Source organism: Mustelus asterias, chromosome 17 (assembly GCF_964213995.1).
Source record: "Mustelus asterias chromosome 17, sMusAst1.hap1.1, whole genome shotgun sequence".
Lineage (NCBI taxonomy): Eukaryota > Metazoa > Chordata > Chondrichthyes > Carcharhiniformes > Triakidae > Mustelus > Mustelus asterias.
The window spans coordinates 11,680,820-11,697,392 of record NC_135817.1 but is presented as its reverse complement, the minus strand read 5'-3'; the positions used below and the strand labels follow the sequence as shown (position 1 = coordinate 11,697,392).

At 45.7% G+C, this 16,573-nt stretch overlaps 1 protein-coding gene across 1 annotated transcript in view; it reads left to right on the top strand.

Annotated features, from left to right (window-relative positions):
* The window catches only part of LOC144506251 (uncharacterized), a 47,022-nt gene that overhangs the window by 15,226 nt on the left and 15,223 nt on the right, over nt 1-16,573 (top strand). Inside the window, exons 4-7 of the mRNA XM_078232111.1 lie at nt 2,298-2,555; nt 5,028-5,075; nt 8,530-8,595; nt 14,455-14,520. Coding sequence (XP_078088237.1) covers nt 2,298-2,555; nt 5,028-5,075; nt 8,530-8,595; nt 14,455-14,520 — 438 coding nt within the window. The remainder of the gene's footprint in view (nt 1-2,297; nt 2,556-5,027; nt 5,076-8,529; nt 8,596-14,454; nt 14,521-16,573) is intronic.

Sequence of the window (16,573 nt, the reverse complement as noted above, 5' to 3'; positions counted from 1 at the left end):
GCTTTGTTTGAGTAGGATATGGGCAGCAGAGAAGGTGAGAAGGAAGATGTGCCTTTATTAGGACTTAATCAGTGACTAGTGGTGTGCCTCAGGGATCACTGTTGGGACCACAATTGTTTACGATTTACATAGATGATTTGGAGTTGGGGACCAAGTGTAGTGTGTCAAAATTCGCAGATGACACTAAGACGGGTGGCAGAGCAAAGTGTGCAGAGGATGCTGAAAGTCTGCAAAGGGATATAGATAGTCTAAGTGAGTGGGCGAGGGTCTGGCAGATGGAGTGCAATGTTGGTAAATGTGAGGTCATCCATTTTGGTAGGAATAACAGCAAAATGGACTATTATTTAAATGGTAAAAAATTGCAGCATGCTGCTGTGCAGAGGGACCTTGGTGTCCTTGTGCAGGAATCTCAAGGAGTTGGTTTGCAGGTGCAGCAGGTAATTAAGAAGGCAAATGGAATTTTGTCCTTTATTGCTAGAGGGATGGAGTTTAAAAACAGCAAGGTTATGTTGCAGCTGTATCGGATGCTGGTGAGGCCACACCTAGAGTACTGTGTACAGTTTTGGTCTCCTTACTTGAGAAAGGATATACTGGCACTGGAGGGGGTGCAGAGGAGATTCACTAGGTTGATTCCGGAGTAGAGAGGATTGGCATATGAGGAGAGACTGAGTAGACTGGGGCTATACTCATTGGAATTCAGAATAATGAAGGGAAATCATATAGAGTCATATAAGATTATGAAGGGAATAGATAAGATAGAAGCAGGGAAGTTGTTTCCACTGTGTGTGAAACTAGAACTCGGGGGCGAAACTAGAACTCAGGGGCATAGCCTCAAAATAAGGGGAAGCAGATTTAGGACTGAGTTGAGGAGGAACCTCTTCACACAAAGGGTTGTGAATCTATGGAATTCCCTGTGAAGCAATTGAGGCGGCCTCATTGAGTGTTTTTAAGGCATGGATAAATAAATTTTTGAACAGTAAAGGAATTAAGGGTTAGGTGAGCGGGGGCGGGTAGGTGGAGCTGAGTCCACGAAAAGATCAGCCATGATCTTAGTGAATGACAGAGCAGGCTCGAGGGGCCAGATGGCCTACTCCTGCTCCTAGTTCTTATGTTCTTATTAATATGTTGTAAAGTGCTTTGCCAGTGAAGCTCTTTTAAAAGTGTAATCTCTGTTGTGGTGTAGGAAACATGGTAGCCATTAGTGCACAGCAAGCTCCCACAAACAACAATGCGATAATGACCATTTGGGTTTATTTTGATGCTATCGAGGGTTAAATGTTGGCCAGGAGACGGGGATAACTTCTCTGTTCTCCTTTGAAACTGTGCCACGAGATTTTCTCCACCTGGGGTAGACAGGACCCCACTTCTAACATCTCATCCAAAAGATGGCTCCTCCACTGCATCCTGGGGAGACAGACAATACCAATAGTGATATTGTCACTGGATTGGTATTCCAGAGACCCAGGGAATTGCTCTGGGGATCCAGGTTCGAATCCCACCATGGCAGATGATTTGAATATATATCTGGATAAAGTCTAATGATGACCATGAAACTATTGTCAATTGTGGTTAAAACTCCCCTGGGGTTCACTAATATCCTTTTCACTAATATCCTTTAGGGAAGGAAATCTGCCATCCTTACCTGGTCTGGCCTACATGTGACTTCAAATCCACAACAATGTGTTTGACTCTTAAAATGCATTCTCAAGGGCAGTTAGGGACGAACTACAGTACCCACATCCCATGAAAGAATAAAAACATAAAGTAGTACAGCCTTCTTTCAGTACTACACTGAAATATTAGCCTGGATTTTGTGCTCAGGTCTCTGGAACTTGAACCCACAATCTTGTGACTCAGACGAGATTGTTAACTAGTGAGCCACTGATGAGCTGAACTTTACGAGGATGCAAGATGGAAGGTTGGGAAACACTCGGAATAGTTGGGGTAACAAAGTATCACAGGTTCTTGAAGAGTCACCCTTCCTCGCTTCTATTATTTCATGCACGCTTTGATGAGGAGTCATGATATGATTGAGGTGTTTCGCCACTGCTGGGCGCCATGGAACATCCAGTGAATGGAACCAATAGATGAGAAGTCTCTCCTGTAGAACAGCCAATGTATGGGAGAGTTATATCGATGTTACCCTTCTCTTGAGGGGCCCTGGCAGTGACATTGTGATGATAGCTTGTTTAAAAAACATGTTTCTGTTTTTCCATTTGCTTTGGTAGTAACCACTTTGGATGGAATAACTTTAGTATGAATAAGACTGTAACCTGACTAATTTTGTATCCTTGTAGAGGAGAAACTACAAAAACAAGCTAGTGTTGTGTGTCAACGGCTTGGGCACCTGGTTATTCCCATCGCCATGAGGTTGTTCTCCAATGAAATGATTTCACAATACGAGCTAGACATTGTGCAGGGGGAGACGACACTTTACTGTCAAGCCCAACGATTGATTAATATCTGCCTGCAGAAAGGAGAGTATTCCTGTCAGAAACTCTATGAGGCTCTACATGAAGAGGACACAATCCTGGCAGAAGACATCGATGGCAAGGGTACGTAACGTTGTTTGGCTAAATGCAAGTTAGTCTGGTGTCACGGATAAACACCAAGTTAAGGTGCCGATTGAAACATTACAGTGAAGATTAAGTTGTTAAAGATTTTGAATGTGCATCATGAAGTAATTTTGAGTTCTTACAAATGAGTTGAATCAAAAGAAAAATTTGCTGTTAAAGGGTTAGCGCCAGCTCTTGGACTTTTGGGCATTGTCAACAGGGTCATTGACCTAGGAAATGGTAACTGGCAATGTTAAAGGTACGTGAGGAGGGTGATGTTATTGAATAACTAGCCTATTCCTGAGGAAGTTGATGTCAATGAACACAATGCTGTTCCAACACCTCTCCACCAGTGTAGAATCACAGAAGGAGGCCATTTGACCTAGGCAGCACGGTGGCATAGTGGTTAGCACTGCTGCCTCACAGCACCAGGCTCCCAAGTTCGATTTCCGGCTTGGGTAACTGTCTGTATGGAGTCTGCATGTTCTCCCCGTGTCTGTGTGGGTTTCCACCGGGTGCTCTGGTTTCCTCCCACAATCCGAAAGACGTACTGGTTAGGTGCATTGGCCATGCTAAATTCTCCCTCGGTCTACCCAAATAGGTGCCAGCTGGAGTGTGACGACTAGGGGATTTTCACAGTGACTTCATTGCAGTGTTAATGGAAGCCTACTTGAGACACTAATAAATAAACTTTAAAACTAAAGCCTTCACATCCTTCCTAAAGCATGGTGCCCAGAGTTGAACACAATACTCCAACTGAGGTTGAACCAGTTGTTTTATTAAGGCTCAATAAAACTTCCTTGCTGCTGTACTCTTATGGGTGGGATTTTACTGCCTCGCTCAGAAATTCTCACCTGAGGTCAACATACACTTCCATTGTCCGCTCCTCGCCTGCTCCAATTCCGTGACGGACAAAGCGGTCGAATTCTGGCGTATGTCTCTATAAAGTCTAGGATTCCAGAACTTTTTAGCTGCTTCTTCAATCTGCTCGTAAACCCTGCTTTAGAATTATATTCTTTTATATTGCCTCTCCTCGTACTTCACATTTCTCTGCATTAAATTTCATTTGCATGTGTCCGCCCATTCCACGAGACTATTTTCTCATCTACTTCATCCCTGACATCTGGGAATACATTGCCTGCTTCCATTTTTTATTTATTTAGTTTTGGCCAAAGAATGGCTTCTACTTTCACTCCAAACCATTATCTCTGGTATCTCCCAATTATCCATCCTTGACACCCCCCACCCCATTTCTTCTCTACTTACTGCCATAAGACATAGGAACAGAAGTGGGTCATTTGGCCCATTGAATCTGCTCTACCAAACACTGAGACCATGACTGATCTGATCTTAGCTCCACTTTCCCACCTTATCCCCATAAACACTGATTCCTTACTGATTAGAAATGCCTATCTCAACCTTGAACATATTTAATGACTCAGCTTCTACAGTTCTCTGTGGTAAAGAATTCCACAGATTCACCACCCACTGAGAGAAAAAAAATCCTCCTCATCTCTGTCTTAAATGGGCAACCCCTTACTCTGAGATTATGCCCTCTGGTTCTAGACTCTCCCACAAGGGGAGACTTTTAGCAACTAAGATAAAGGCAAAACAGTGTGGATGCTGGAGTCTGAAACAAAAATAGAAAACGCTGGAGAAACTCAGCAGGTCTGACAGCATCTGTGGAGAGAGAATAGAGCCAACGTTTCGAGTCTGGATGACCCTTTGTCAGAGCTCTGAGCAGCCTCCCATATTCCAGCCCCTCAAATTTGAGGCCATTCAAAACTCTGCCTCATGCCTACTCGCACCATTGGCCTGTGTTCACTGACCTGCATTGGCTAAGCAACCCCACAATTTGAAAATTCCCCTCCTTGTTTTTGATCCCTCTCAGGACTCACCCCTCCCTATCTCTGTAATCTCCGCCGACCTTCCAGCCCCGAGATATCTCTGCTCTTTTAATTTTGGCCTCTTGAGCATTCCCTATTTCTAATTGCTCCACTGGTGACGATCCTGCCTTCAGCTGACCAAACCTTACACTCTGCAATTCCCTTGGTAAATCGCTCCACCTCACCGTTCTTCTTATAATGCTCCTTATAACCTACTTTTTTGACCAAACTTTTGGCCATAGGCCCTAATGTCACCTTATATGGCTTGATGTCAGATTTAGTTTATAATACTCTGGTAAAGTGCATTGGGATGCTTTGTTACGTCAAAGGCATTATATAATTGTAAGTTGTCACTGAGCGTTTGGTCTATCCCTCAGATGGATGATGTCTCTGAACATTCAGCCTATCCCTGAGGTGATTGTTGTCTCTGAACAGTCTGATGCTCCCTGAGGTGGGCGATGTTTTTGAACAGTCAGCCTATCCCCGAGGTGGGTGACATCATTAAGCATATCGTCATGTGGAGTCAGTGTGCCTTTGGGCTCAATCTTGAAAGTCTGTGAATAATTTTGCCTCTCTCGATTTACAGCAGCTCTGACTGAGAGGGAACCAGCGTTTTCTATCCAGCTTCAGCAAGGTAGGGGAGCTAGTTCTACACACAACCTCTGACAGCAGCAGGGTTTGCTATTTACAGAATTTACGTCACATTATTCGCCCAATGCTGCAGTGTTGGGAGTAAGTTGTAGAACACAGTGATGCTCATTGCCCCAGTGTTTGCCCCATAGTGAAGTGTTGACATGAGTCAGTTCACGATGATGTCCACTGTCATGGTTGCATACCCTTGACTGATGTGCATTCTTGTGATGTGATGTGCATCTCCACATCATTCTTGTGATGCCAGACAATACTGAAGTAGAACAGACGGGAGTGGTATAACTTGGAAACTCAAATGCCCTTGGGAGGGATACTGTCATAAGAGAGAGAGGGAGTGTCCTGGGAAGGGGAAGAAAGAGGGGGTATTCCAAGGTTGACAACAGAGGGGAGAGAGACACAATGTCCTGGATGCATTGATTGTGATCTTCCATAATTCCCTAGACTCTGAAAAGGTCCCAGCAGATTGGAAAACCTCAAATGTAACATTTGATTTTATTTTATTATTATTGTCACATGTATTAGCGTACAGTGAAAAGTATTGTTTCTTGCACGCTATACAGCATACCGTTTGTGGAGAATGAAACGAGAGTGCAGAATGTAGTGTTACAGTCATAGCTAGTGTGTAGAGAAAGATCAGCTTAATGCAAGGTAAGTCCATTCAGAAGACTGACAGCAGCAGGGAAGAAGCTGTTCTTGAGTCAGTTGATACGTGACCTCAAACTTTTGTATCTTTTTCCCGACGGAAGAAGGTGGTAAAGAGAATGTCCGGGTTGCTTGGGGTCCTTAATTATGCTGGCTGCTTTGCCGAGGCAACGGGAAGTTTAGGCAGAGTCAATGGATGGGAGGCTGGAACATCTAGATTCACGAAAGGAGGAAGGCAGAAAGCAGCAAACTATAGGCCAATTAACCTAACATCTGTTAATAGGAAAATGCTAGAAGTATTAGCAGGAGATTAGAAAACCATAACACAATCAGGCAGTCAACATGGTTTTGTGAATGGAAAATTGTGTTTGGCAAATTTATTTGAGTTCTTTGAGGATGTAACAAGTAAGGTGGATGATGGAGAAATGTATATATTTGGTTTTCCAAAGAATGCCACAATAATGGTTGAAACACAAGATGAGTGCTCCTGGTGTTGGGGGTAATATATTAGCCATAGATGGATGATTGGCTAACTAACTGGAAGCAAAGAGTTGGGATAAATGGGTCATTTTCAAGTTGGCAAACTGTAACTAGTGGAGTGTCACAAGAATCAGTGCTGAGGCCTCAACTATTTGCAATCTATATCAATGAGTTGTATGGTAGTCAAATTTACTGACAGTACAAAGGTAGGTAGAAGTCATAGAAGTCATAGAAACCCTACAGTGCAGAAGGAGGCCATTCGGCCCATCGAGTCTGCACCGACCACAATCCCACCCAGGCCCAACCCCCACATATTTACCCCCGCTAATCCCTCTAACCTACTCTAAGGGGCAATTTTTAACCTGGCCAATCAACCTAACCCGCACATCTTTGGACTGTGGGAGGAAACTGGAGCACCCGGAGGAAACCCACACAGACACGAGGAGAATGTGCAAACTCCACACAGACAGTGACCCGAGCCGGGAATCGAACCCAGGACCCTGGAGCTGTGAAGCAGCAGTGCTAACCACTGTGCTACCATGCCGCCCATTGCCTGATGAAGGGTGATGTAGACTCGAAATGTTGGCTCTATTCTCTTCCCACAGATGCTGTCAGATCTGCTGAGATTTTTCAGCATTTTCTGTTTTTGTTATTATTGAGGACCATATTGGACTGCAACCTCTGGTGCCCACATACGCACAGTTAAATGTAGAATTCTGGAAACTGCTGTCTGATTTCCCTACTCTTTCACACGAGATGATCTTACCATTAGATTTGGCACTCAAAATACAAGAAAGTGTGAAACATCCATTAGATACCCACCAAACATGCCAGAAACTGTTAGGGCTAATGTGTTTTGGTTGCTAGTCCATGACCAAACAATCTCTCCAGCATTGCAAATTTACTCTCAAACTTGCAGGTACTTCAGATTTTAAGCCATGTTGAAGGATTTTTTAAAAATGACTTTCCGATGTCTCATTGCTCCCTCAATCCTGCCTTCCTCTCCCTTTCTTGTGCTTTCTGTACATGATTTTATGTGAAGTATTCTAACTTTGACTTCCTGATTTAGACTGCATGCCTCAGCAAGGATTTGGAGGCACATGGTTGCTTGCCTTGTACACACATGCCTCAGATTGCCTTAGGGAGCATTGACTGTAACATAACAATCAGTGTAAGAGCCCACAAAAAGTCTCTGGACAGCTGTAGGTGGATTGGCGGGTGCTAGTTGTTCGTTAATCTGGGCCATTAGGTAGGAAAGCGAGTTCTGAGGAGGACACCGAAAGTTTGAAAAAGGATATAGATAGGCTGAATAGACAAACACTTGGCAGTCAGTTTCAAAATAAAACAAGAGAGGAGGAGGAATTTCTTCTCAGAAGGTTGTTAGTTTTGGAGGGGCAAATAGCCTACTACTGTACCTATTTCTTAGCTTCTTATGAAAGTGGGAGTGTGTGAAGGCAGATGGTGAGGGAGAGAAAGGGAGTTTGGGTAAGAGAAGAGAACATGTCCCAGAGTGCAGATTAGAAAGTGTCATGAGGTGCATGGCCAGCCCAGGGAGGGAGAAGGAGTACCCCTGAGAGGGTGACAATGGAGGTGTGTGTGCGTGCGTGTGCGTGCGCGCGTGTGTGCGTTGGAGGGGAAATATGGAATGTCCCTAAGGATTGGGATGGGGGTAATGGAGAGAGTGCAACTGGAGTAGGGTGTTTCCCAGTTGGGGAAGTGGGAGTGGGGGCAGTGGGTAATACAAGACATGAGGAATGATGGTTCGGATTGACCTGCTGGGAGGGAAGGATGACAGATCCTCGGGTGTTCCTGAGGGGAGGAGGAAAGGCGTTTCCTTTATCCTATGTGTAGAAACAGGGCTTTCCGATTTCACACCCAGCTTTAATTTTGAGATTGTGCCTCTTTGTTCTAGACTCCCCCACCAGAGAAAATCTAAATTTCTGAATTTACCCTGCTGAATCCTTTCAGCACATACTAATTAAATCAATCTCAAGAAGCTGCACGCAATACCTGTCACCGACTTGTGTACAAATGCCCTGACAACCAGGGATTGCTGCAAATACAATAACTGAGAATTGACATTGTAAAGGGGGTATACCATGGCACCCAATATTCAAGGAGAAGCTCATCCTGTAATTCCAAGTCAACTGACTAGCTCATTTGTAGAATTCCAAAGAATTCCCTGTGAGCGACATTTTCCTGGAAGAAGAGTAGGTGTTTGGTGAAGGTATATAGTCCATCGTGTTGTAACTTCCCTGATGTACTGCATGTGTCTATGTAACTAGCAGCTCTCACTCCTTACCTTGCAGATACAGAACACCCGCTTTTGTTATCATCTCTTGTTCCTGTTCCACAAGAGGAAACACAGTCAGTATCTTTCTGTGAGTAAAGACACTCTACGATGATTGCTTGGCTCGTAGTCATGTGTCAGGGGCATACTCTCTCCAAGTCTCTTCAGTGTGTATCATTGATGGAGCAGGGTTAAGAATGGTGACTGAGGCCATCCCCACCCTCACTGCCATCCCCACCCTCACTGCCATCCCCACCCTCACTGCCATCCCCACCCTCACTGCCATCCCCACCCTCACCGCCATCCCCACCCTCACCGCCATCCCCACCCTCACCGCCATCCCCACCCTCACCGCCATCCCCACCCTCACCGCCATCCCCACCCTCACCGCCATCCCCACCCTCACCGCCATCCCCACCCTCACCGCCATCCCCACCCTCACCGCCATCCCCACCCTCACCGCCATCCCCACCCTCACCGCCATCCCCACCCTCACCGCCATCCCCACCCTCACCGCCATCCCCACCCTCACCGCCATCCCCACCCTCACCGCCATCCCCACCCTCACCGCCATCCCCACCCTCACCGCCATCCCCACCCTCACCGCCATCCCCACCAACCCAAACATGGCACCTGTTAATCCAGCAGAAGGAACTCTTCAGTTATTGGCAATAAAATGAAACAAAACTTACTACAACTTATAGATTAAAGAAGAAGGTTTAATAAAGGCATTTCATTACTCCAACACTTGAGTTGAGGCCTCACCCCAGGCCATTCCAAGCTGCCACAAACCCCAGCAGCTTCTTATTTATACTGGATCAGCTGACCACCACATCATTTTGTCATTGGTTACATAGTTTACTGGATCAGCTGACCTTTACAGCATGTTACCATTGGTCATTACAACAGATCTAGTGTTATCATTGGTCACATTCTAACAGCACCTACCATTTTCATGGGGGAGGGACCTCCAGACTCTAGTCTCTTCCGCCAAAATCCAGGCCTAAATTTCCCTTTCCTGGGAATCTGCAGCTGCCGCCACTCATGTGTGATTTTGGTGCGAGGGGTCTCTAAAACCCGATGTATGCCAATTAGAGCTGATAGAAGCAGGTCTAAACTTTGTGGGAATATTTAGATAACCAGGGCACCCTTTTTGAAGAGGTAAGGTACCTGTTTGGATATGGTCCAGGTACACTTACGGGGAGGTATGATGCCTTTTGAAATTTCTAAACGTAGACATGAATGTGAGTAAAAAGCTCATAAACTCATTGGGACCATGAAGCCCATTGGAACTGTCAAAAAACTCCCGTCAAAAGTGTCAAGATGAACTTCCAAAGGGAGATGTCAAGGCATGTGAATCTCCTGCCCTTTAACTCTTTAAAAATAAACAGTTTGAAGTGTTAAAAAATGAATGTCTGCTATTTAACTCTATCTGTTTACTTAAGCTTCAGGACTACCAATTCTGAAGTGGTGCTAGTTCATTATTGCAGTAGAGTGCCTGTTATTCACAGATTGATTTGCAGCTCCAAGTGGCTATGGATTCTTTGAAGCGGGACAGTGGTCGGTTTTTCAGGTGGCTTTTGAAGTGAGATGTAACATAGAAGGAAGGGGTTAGCGAGAGAATTCCAGAGAGTATGATCAAGAAATGAAGGCTCCACCATTGATGGGGAAGGTGGGAAGATTCAACATTGGAAGAACTACAATGGTAGAATGTCTAAGGCAGATCCTGCCAGAACATGGAAAAGATCCCTGAACTCCATTCAAGGAAAAACATTTCCAGGGAACATTCCTCCCTTCATCAACTGCACCCAGGTTGACTGCTCATTTGATATGTTCAGTGCTTGCCATGGTCCCTCCAGAATAGCATTGTACTTAGAGAAGGTAATCTATTGGGAAGTCCTGAGACAATGATGAAAGCAGATGTTTGTTCCCACTACACTCCATGTTTCACACATGAGCAGGAAGGCACGTGTGGGATAATAAACTTGTGTTAAGGTTCACAACAAAAACTGAAAATGCTGGAAAATCTCATCAGGTCTGACAGAATCTATGGAGCCATGATGTGGAGATGCCGTCATATCGTATCAGGCAATGGGACCCTGTGTGAGAACCTCTCTGGCTACGTCGAGGGCATGCTGAAACCCATCGTACAGGGAACCCCCTGCTTCTGTCTCGCCACAAATAAGAACATAAGAACTAGGAGCAGGAGTAGGCCACCTGGCCCCTCGAACCTGCTCCGCCATTCAATAAGATCATGGCTGATCTTTTTGTGGACTCAGCTCCACTTACCCGCCTACTCACCATAACTCTTAATTCCTTTACTGTTCAAAGATTTACCTATCCTTGCCTTAAAAACATTTAATGAGGTAGCCTCAACTGCTTCACTGGGCAGGGAATTCCACAGATTCACAACCCTTTGTGTGAAGAAGTTCCTCCTCAACTCAGTCCTAAATCTGCTTCCCCTTATTTTGAGGCTATGCCCCCTAGTTCTAGTTTCACCCGTCAGTAGAAACAACTTCCCTGCTTCCATCTTATCTATTCCCTTCATAATCTTATGTTTCTATAAGATCTCCCCTCATTCTTCTGAATTCCAATGAGTATAGCCCCAGTCTACTCAGTCTCTCCTCATAAGCCAACCCGCTCAACTCCGGAATCAACCTAGTGAATCTCCTCTGCACCCCCTCCAGTGCCAGTATATCCTTTCTCAAGTAAGGAGACCAAAACTGTACACAGTACTCCAGGTGTGGCCTCACCAGCACCTTATACAGTTGCAACATAATCTCACTGTTTTTAACTCCATCCCTCTAGCAATGAAGGACAAAATTCCATTTGCCTTCTTAATTACCTGCTGCACCTGCAACTCCTTGAGATTCCTGCACAAGGGCACCCAGGTCCCTCTGCACAGCAGCATGCTGCAATATTTTACCATTTAAATAACAGTCCATTTTGCTGTTATTCCTACCAAAATGGATGACCTCACATTTACCAACATTGTACTCCATCTGCCAGTCCCTCGCCCACTCACTTGGATTATCTATATCCCTTTGCAGACTTTCAGCGTCCTCTGCACACTTCGGACACTACGGACGTCTTACAGAAACTCAGCACCCATGGACCAGTTGAACCAGGAACACTCCTCATCACAATGGACGGCTCGGCACTCTACACCAGCATCCCCCATAACGACGGCATTGCTGCAACAGCCTCAGTACTCAACACCAACAACTGCCAATCTCCAGATGCAATTCTACAACTCATCCGCTTCATCCTGGACCACAACATCTTCACCTTCAACCACGTTCTTCATCCAGACACACGGAAGAGCCATGGGGACCAAATTCGCACCTCAATATGCCAACATCTTCATGCACAAGTTCGAACAAGACCTTTTCACTTCACAGGACCTTCAACCGACAATATACACTAGATACATCGATGACATTTTCTTCCTTTAGACTCACGGCGAAGATTCACTGAAACAACTACATGATGACATCCACAAGTTCCATCCCACCATCAGACTCACCATAGACTACTCTCCAGAATCGTTGCATTTTTGGACATATGCATCTCCACCAAGGACGGTCACCTCAGCACTTCACTATACCTTAAGCCCACGGATAACCTTACGATGCTCCACTTCTAAACACGTTAAAGAAGCCATCCCCAACAGACAAGCCCTCCGTACACACAGGATCTGCTCAGATGAGGAGAAACGCAATAGACAGCTACAAAGGCTGAAAGGTGCCCTCGTAAGAACAGGATATGGCGCTCGACTCATCGATCGACAGTTCCAATGCGCCACAGTGAAAAATCGCACTGACCTCCTCAGAAGACAAACAAGGGACACAACCGACAGAATAAGAACATAAGAACATAAGAAATAGGAGCAGGAGTAGGCCATCTAGCCCCTCGAGCCTGCCCCGCCATTCAATAAGATCATGGCTGATCTGACGTGGATCAGTACCACTTACCCGCCTGATCCCCATAACCCTTAATTCCCTTACCGATCAGGAATCCATCCATCCGCGCTTTAAACATATTCAGCAAGGTAGCCTCCACCACCTCAGTGGGCAGAGAATTCCAGAGATTCATACCCTTCGTCGTCCAGCACTTCCCCGGAGTGGAGAAACTACAACGTCTTCTTCGGAGCCTTCAACATGTCATCAATGAAGACGAACATCTCGCCAAGGACATCCCCACACCCCCACTACTTGCCTTCAAACAACCGCACAACCTCAAACAGACCATTGTTCGCAGCAAACTCCCCAGCCTTCAGGAGAACAGTGACCACGACACCACACAACCCTGCCACAGCAACCTCTGCAAGACGTGTCGGATCGTTGACATGGATAACACCATCACATGTGAAAACACCACCCACCAAATACACGGTACATACTCATGCAACTCAGTTGTCTACCTCATACGCTGCAGGAAAGAATGTCATGAGGCGTGGTACATCAGCGAGACCATGTAGACACTATCACAACGGATGAGTAGACACCGCGCAATAGTCACCAGGCAGGAGTGTTCCCTTCCTGTCGGGGAACACTTCAGCAGTCAAGGGCATTTGGCCTCCAATCTTTGAGTAAGCGTTCTCCAAGGCGGCCTTCAAGACACACAACGCAGAATCGCCAAGCAGAAACTGATAGCCAAGTTCCGCACACATGAGGACGGCCTCAACCGGGATCTTGTGTTCATGTCACACTGTGTGTAAACCCCATCATTTTGCCTGGGCTTGTAAAATCTCACTAACTGTCCTGGTTTGAGACAATTTACACCTCTTTAACCCGTGATTATCCCTCTCTCCACTTGCATTGTCTGTACCTGTAAAGACGTGATTACCTGTGAAGACTCGCATTCCAATCATTATCTTGCAATTGTGTCTGTCTATATATGCCATGTTTGTGAAACTCTCCACTCACCTGATGAAGGAGCAGCGCTCCGAAAGCTTGTGATTCCAAATAAACCTGTTGGACTTTAACCTGGTGTTATGAGACTTCTTACAGTATCCGTGGCAAGAGTAGAACCAACATCAGAGCTTTGACGAAGTTATGCAGGCTCGAAACTTTGACTCTGTTCTCTCTCCACAGATGCTGTCAGACCTGCTGAGATTTTCCAGCGTTTTTTGTTTTTGTTTCAGATTCCAGCATCTGCAGTACTTTGCATTTACCTTGTGTTAAGGTTGCTATTTGGGTGTATCGCTGAGCTTTTCCTCCCGTATGTCCTGCTCAGTGTGATTGTCCTGTGAGTTGTCTCTGCACTCTGCTGAGATTTCAATGGCTCCTACTCCGGACTGAAATTGTGAAGTGCGAGGTGATGCATTTTGGTCGGAAGAACATGGAGAGACAATGTAGGGGTTCATTTCTTCAGGGGGTGCAGGAGCAGAGGGACCTGGGTTTATACGGGCATAGATCATTGATGGTGGCAGGACATGTGGAGAGAGCAATTAATAAAGCAGTAAGTATCCTGGGCTTTATTAATATGGGAACAAAAACAGAACATGCTGGAAAAGCTCAGCAGATCGGGCAGCATTTGTGGAGAGAGAAACCAAGTTAACGTTTTGAGTCTGTATGACTTTTCTTCAGAGCTAAAGAGAGGGAGAAATGTGATGGATTATGTACTGTATAAGAGGGAGTGGAGCAGCCGGAGTACAGTAGAAGGTAAGTGATTAGTGATAGCTTATTGTTAGGAGCGTAGAGTAAGAGAGCAAGGGAAAAAGCAGGAGACTGGCACTAAGTCGTAATGCTCATTTGGAAACCTGCTGCAGACTCAATGGGCCGAGTGGCCTCCTGTGCCATAACAATTCTGTGATTCTGGTAATCACTCGTTTTCTATCATGCAATGTGTGGATTCGTGTCAAATAACATCAACGATGCAAGTGATGAGCACCGTCAACATCAGCCGAGCTCTCTCTGAAATTTATTTTCCATTTATTGCATTTCAGCGTTGCAAGATTTGAAGCTGGGGTGTGGATTTAATGAAGAAATTAAGCTGCAACAAATAGAGAAAGGTTTGTATGTGGCGGGGTATACCTGTCTCTCAAATTACCAGAGATGAGGCTGGGCGGAAGGGGGAAGGGTATTGAAGTGGGCAACTGTACATCTTCCACAGCTGTTAACTGGGGGCTTCACCAGTGTCTTACTACTTTGAGGGTCTACTCACCAACAGTTCCAACCAAGAAGGTGTTATGGAGGCTACAATTAGAGATCGGGTTGAAGGGCATGAGGACCACAACATTCTCCCTCCCTAAAGCACCACACCATTCTGGCTCCCAAGATTCCCCTAATGTCAACCAACCTTAAATGGGGCCACCTGAGCCTCTTGCTCACAGAGGTTGAGAGGCTTCTGAATCCAGGAGTCCACTGTACAAACTGTCAGAGCCCAGGATGCAGGCCATTGCACTTCACATGTTGAGAACACCCTTGCATTCTTGGGAGAGATAAGCATCATTGAGTCAGACATTCTCAGTGAAATTTAAACGGTGTTGCCTTGCTTCAAGCAGTGCTACCATACAGTTTGAGTTGTGGTATCTGGGAACAGTGTTTATTTATTTATTAGTATCACAAGTAGGCTTACATTAACACTGCAATGAAGTTGCTGTGAAAATCCTCTAGTCGCCACACTCCGGCGCCTGTTCGGGTACACTGAGGGAGAACTTAGCATGGCCAATGCACCTAAGCAGCACGTCTTTCGGACTGCAGGAGGAAACATGCAGAGTCTGCACAGACAGTTACCCAAGCTGGGAATCAAACCCAGGTCCCTAGTACTGTGAGGCAGCAGTGCTAGCCACTGTGCCACCCTGCCAATGTGTTGTTATCCTATTTGTTTGACTGGACGGTAAAGGCTGATGTGGAATTATTGAGCCTGATGCAGTGGTTCTCAAAGTATGGTTCGTCAGAGTACTCCAGGTGGTCATAAATCATAGAGTTTTACATCACAGAGAAGGCCCTTTGGCCCACCATGTCTGTGTCGGTCATCAAGCACCCGTCTATTCTAATCCCATTTTCCAGCACTTGGTCCATAGTTAGTCTGTGAGCTGAGCCAAAATGCAGCTGGCATTCTGACAGAAAGATTTAATGGCCCTTCAGCTCCAGGTACAGTTCCAGTGTCACGGACTTGCTGTTGCAAATATTCAAAGGGTGTGGAACTGGCAACAAAGCCGAACATGGAGTCCAACATGAGACCGAAACTCTCCAGTTTGGAAACAGTCATCACCTCACTCTCCCATCCATCCCCTTAATTCTAATGAATCTTTTATGGGAATGAGTGAAACAGGGTGAGGTAAGACTTGTAGATTGTCCATGAGGTCTCATGCCCGTCGAAGTGGTCCATGGGCAAAATACTTTGAGAACTACTGGCTTAGTTGACTGATTCTATTTTGTAACATTAGTCTTAGGGCGATGCTGAAACACATAACATCTAACTGAGGTGACACAGTTCTCACAGAGGCAATATCGCTTTCAATTTGGCCTCGGATCTGAACTAAAGATAACCCTGACTCTGACATAATTCATTTTTGTCTAGTTCCAGACAGGCTGATGTTGTTCCCCAAGGTCAGAAAATACAGCAATCCCTTATTATCGTAGACTGTTAACAACAGATCAAAAGGTGTCAGTTGTGGCTCAGTCAGTAACACTCTCCTCTCCTCTCTGAGCCTGCTTTAGCCTTTCTCTGCCAGATCACATAAAACACTGTTGGATCCTGCACTCCTCTGCCAAGACTTCTCCCTCTTCCAGGAAAGAATGCAATGATAACTCCCAGCTCCTCTTCACCATGACAAACCATCTTCTTAAATTGCTCTCTCATCTCCAACAAGTGCGAGCAGCTCATCGACTTCCTTGTCACAAAGATTGAGACTATCTGTTCAGCTGGCTCTGCTTCTTCCCATGTTCTGCCCTGGCAAAGCTTTCTTTGATTCCCTCCTCGACTCCCATTTTTCTGTCCTATGTCCCCACATCCCATCTCCAAGCTCCCCTTGGTCTGTGAGACCCACCTCCTGCTCTCCTGATTCTGTTCCCACTCAACTGCTGATCATCCAACTTCCCTTCCTGGTTCCCAGGTTA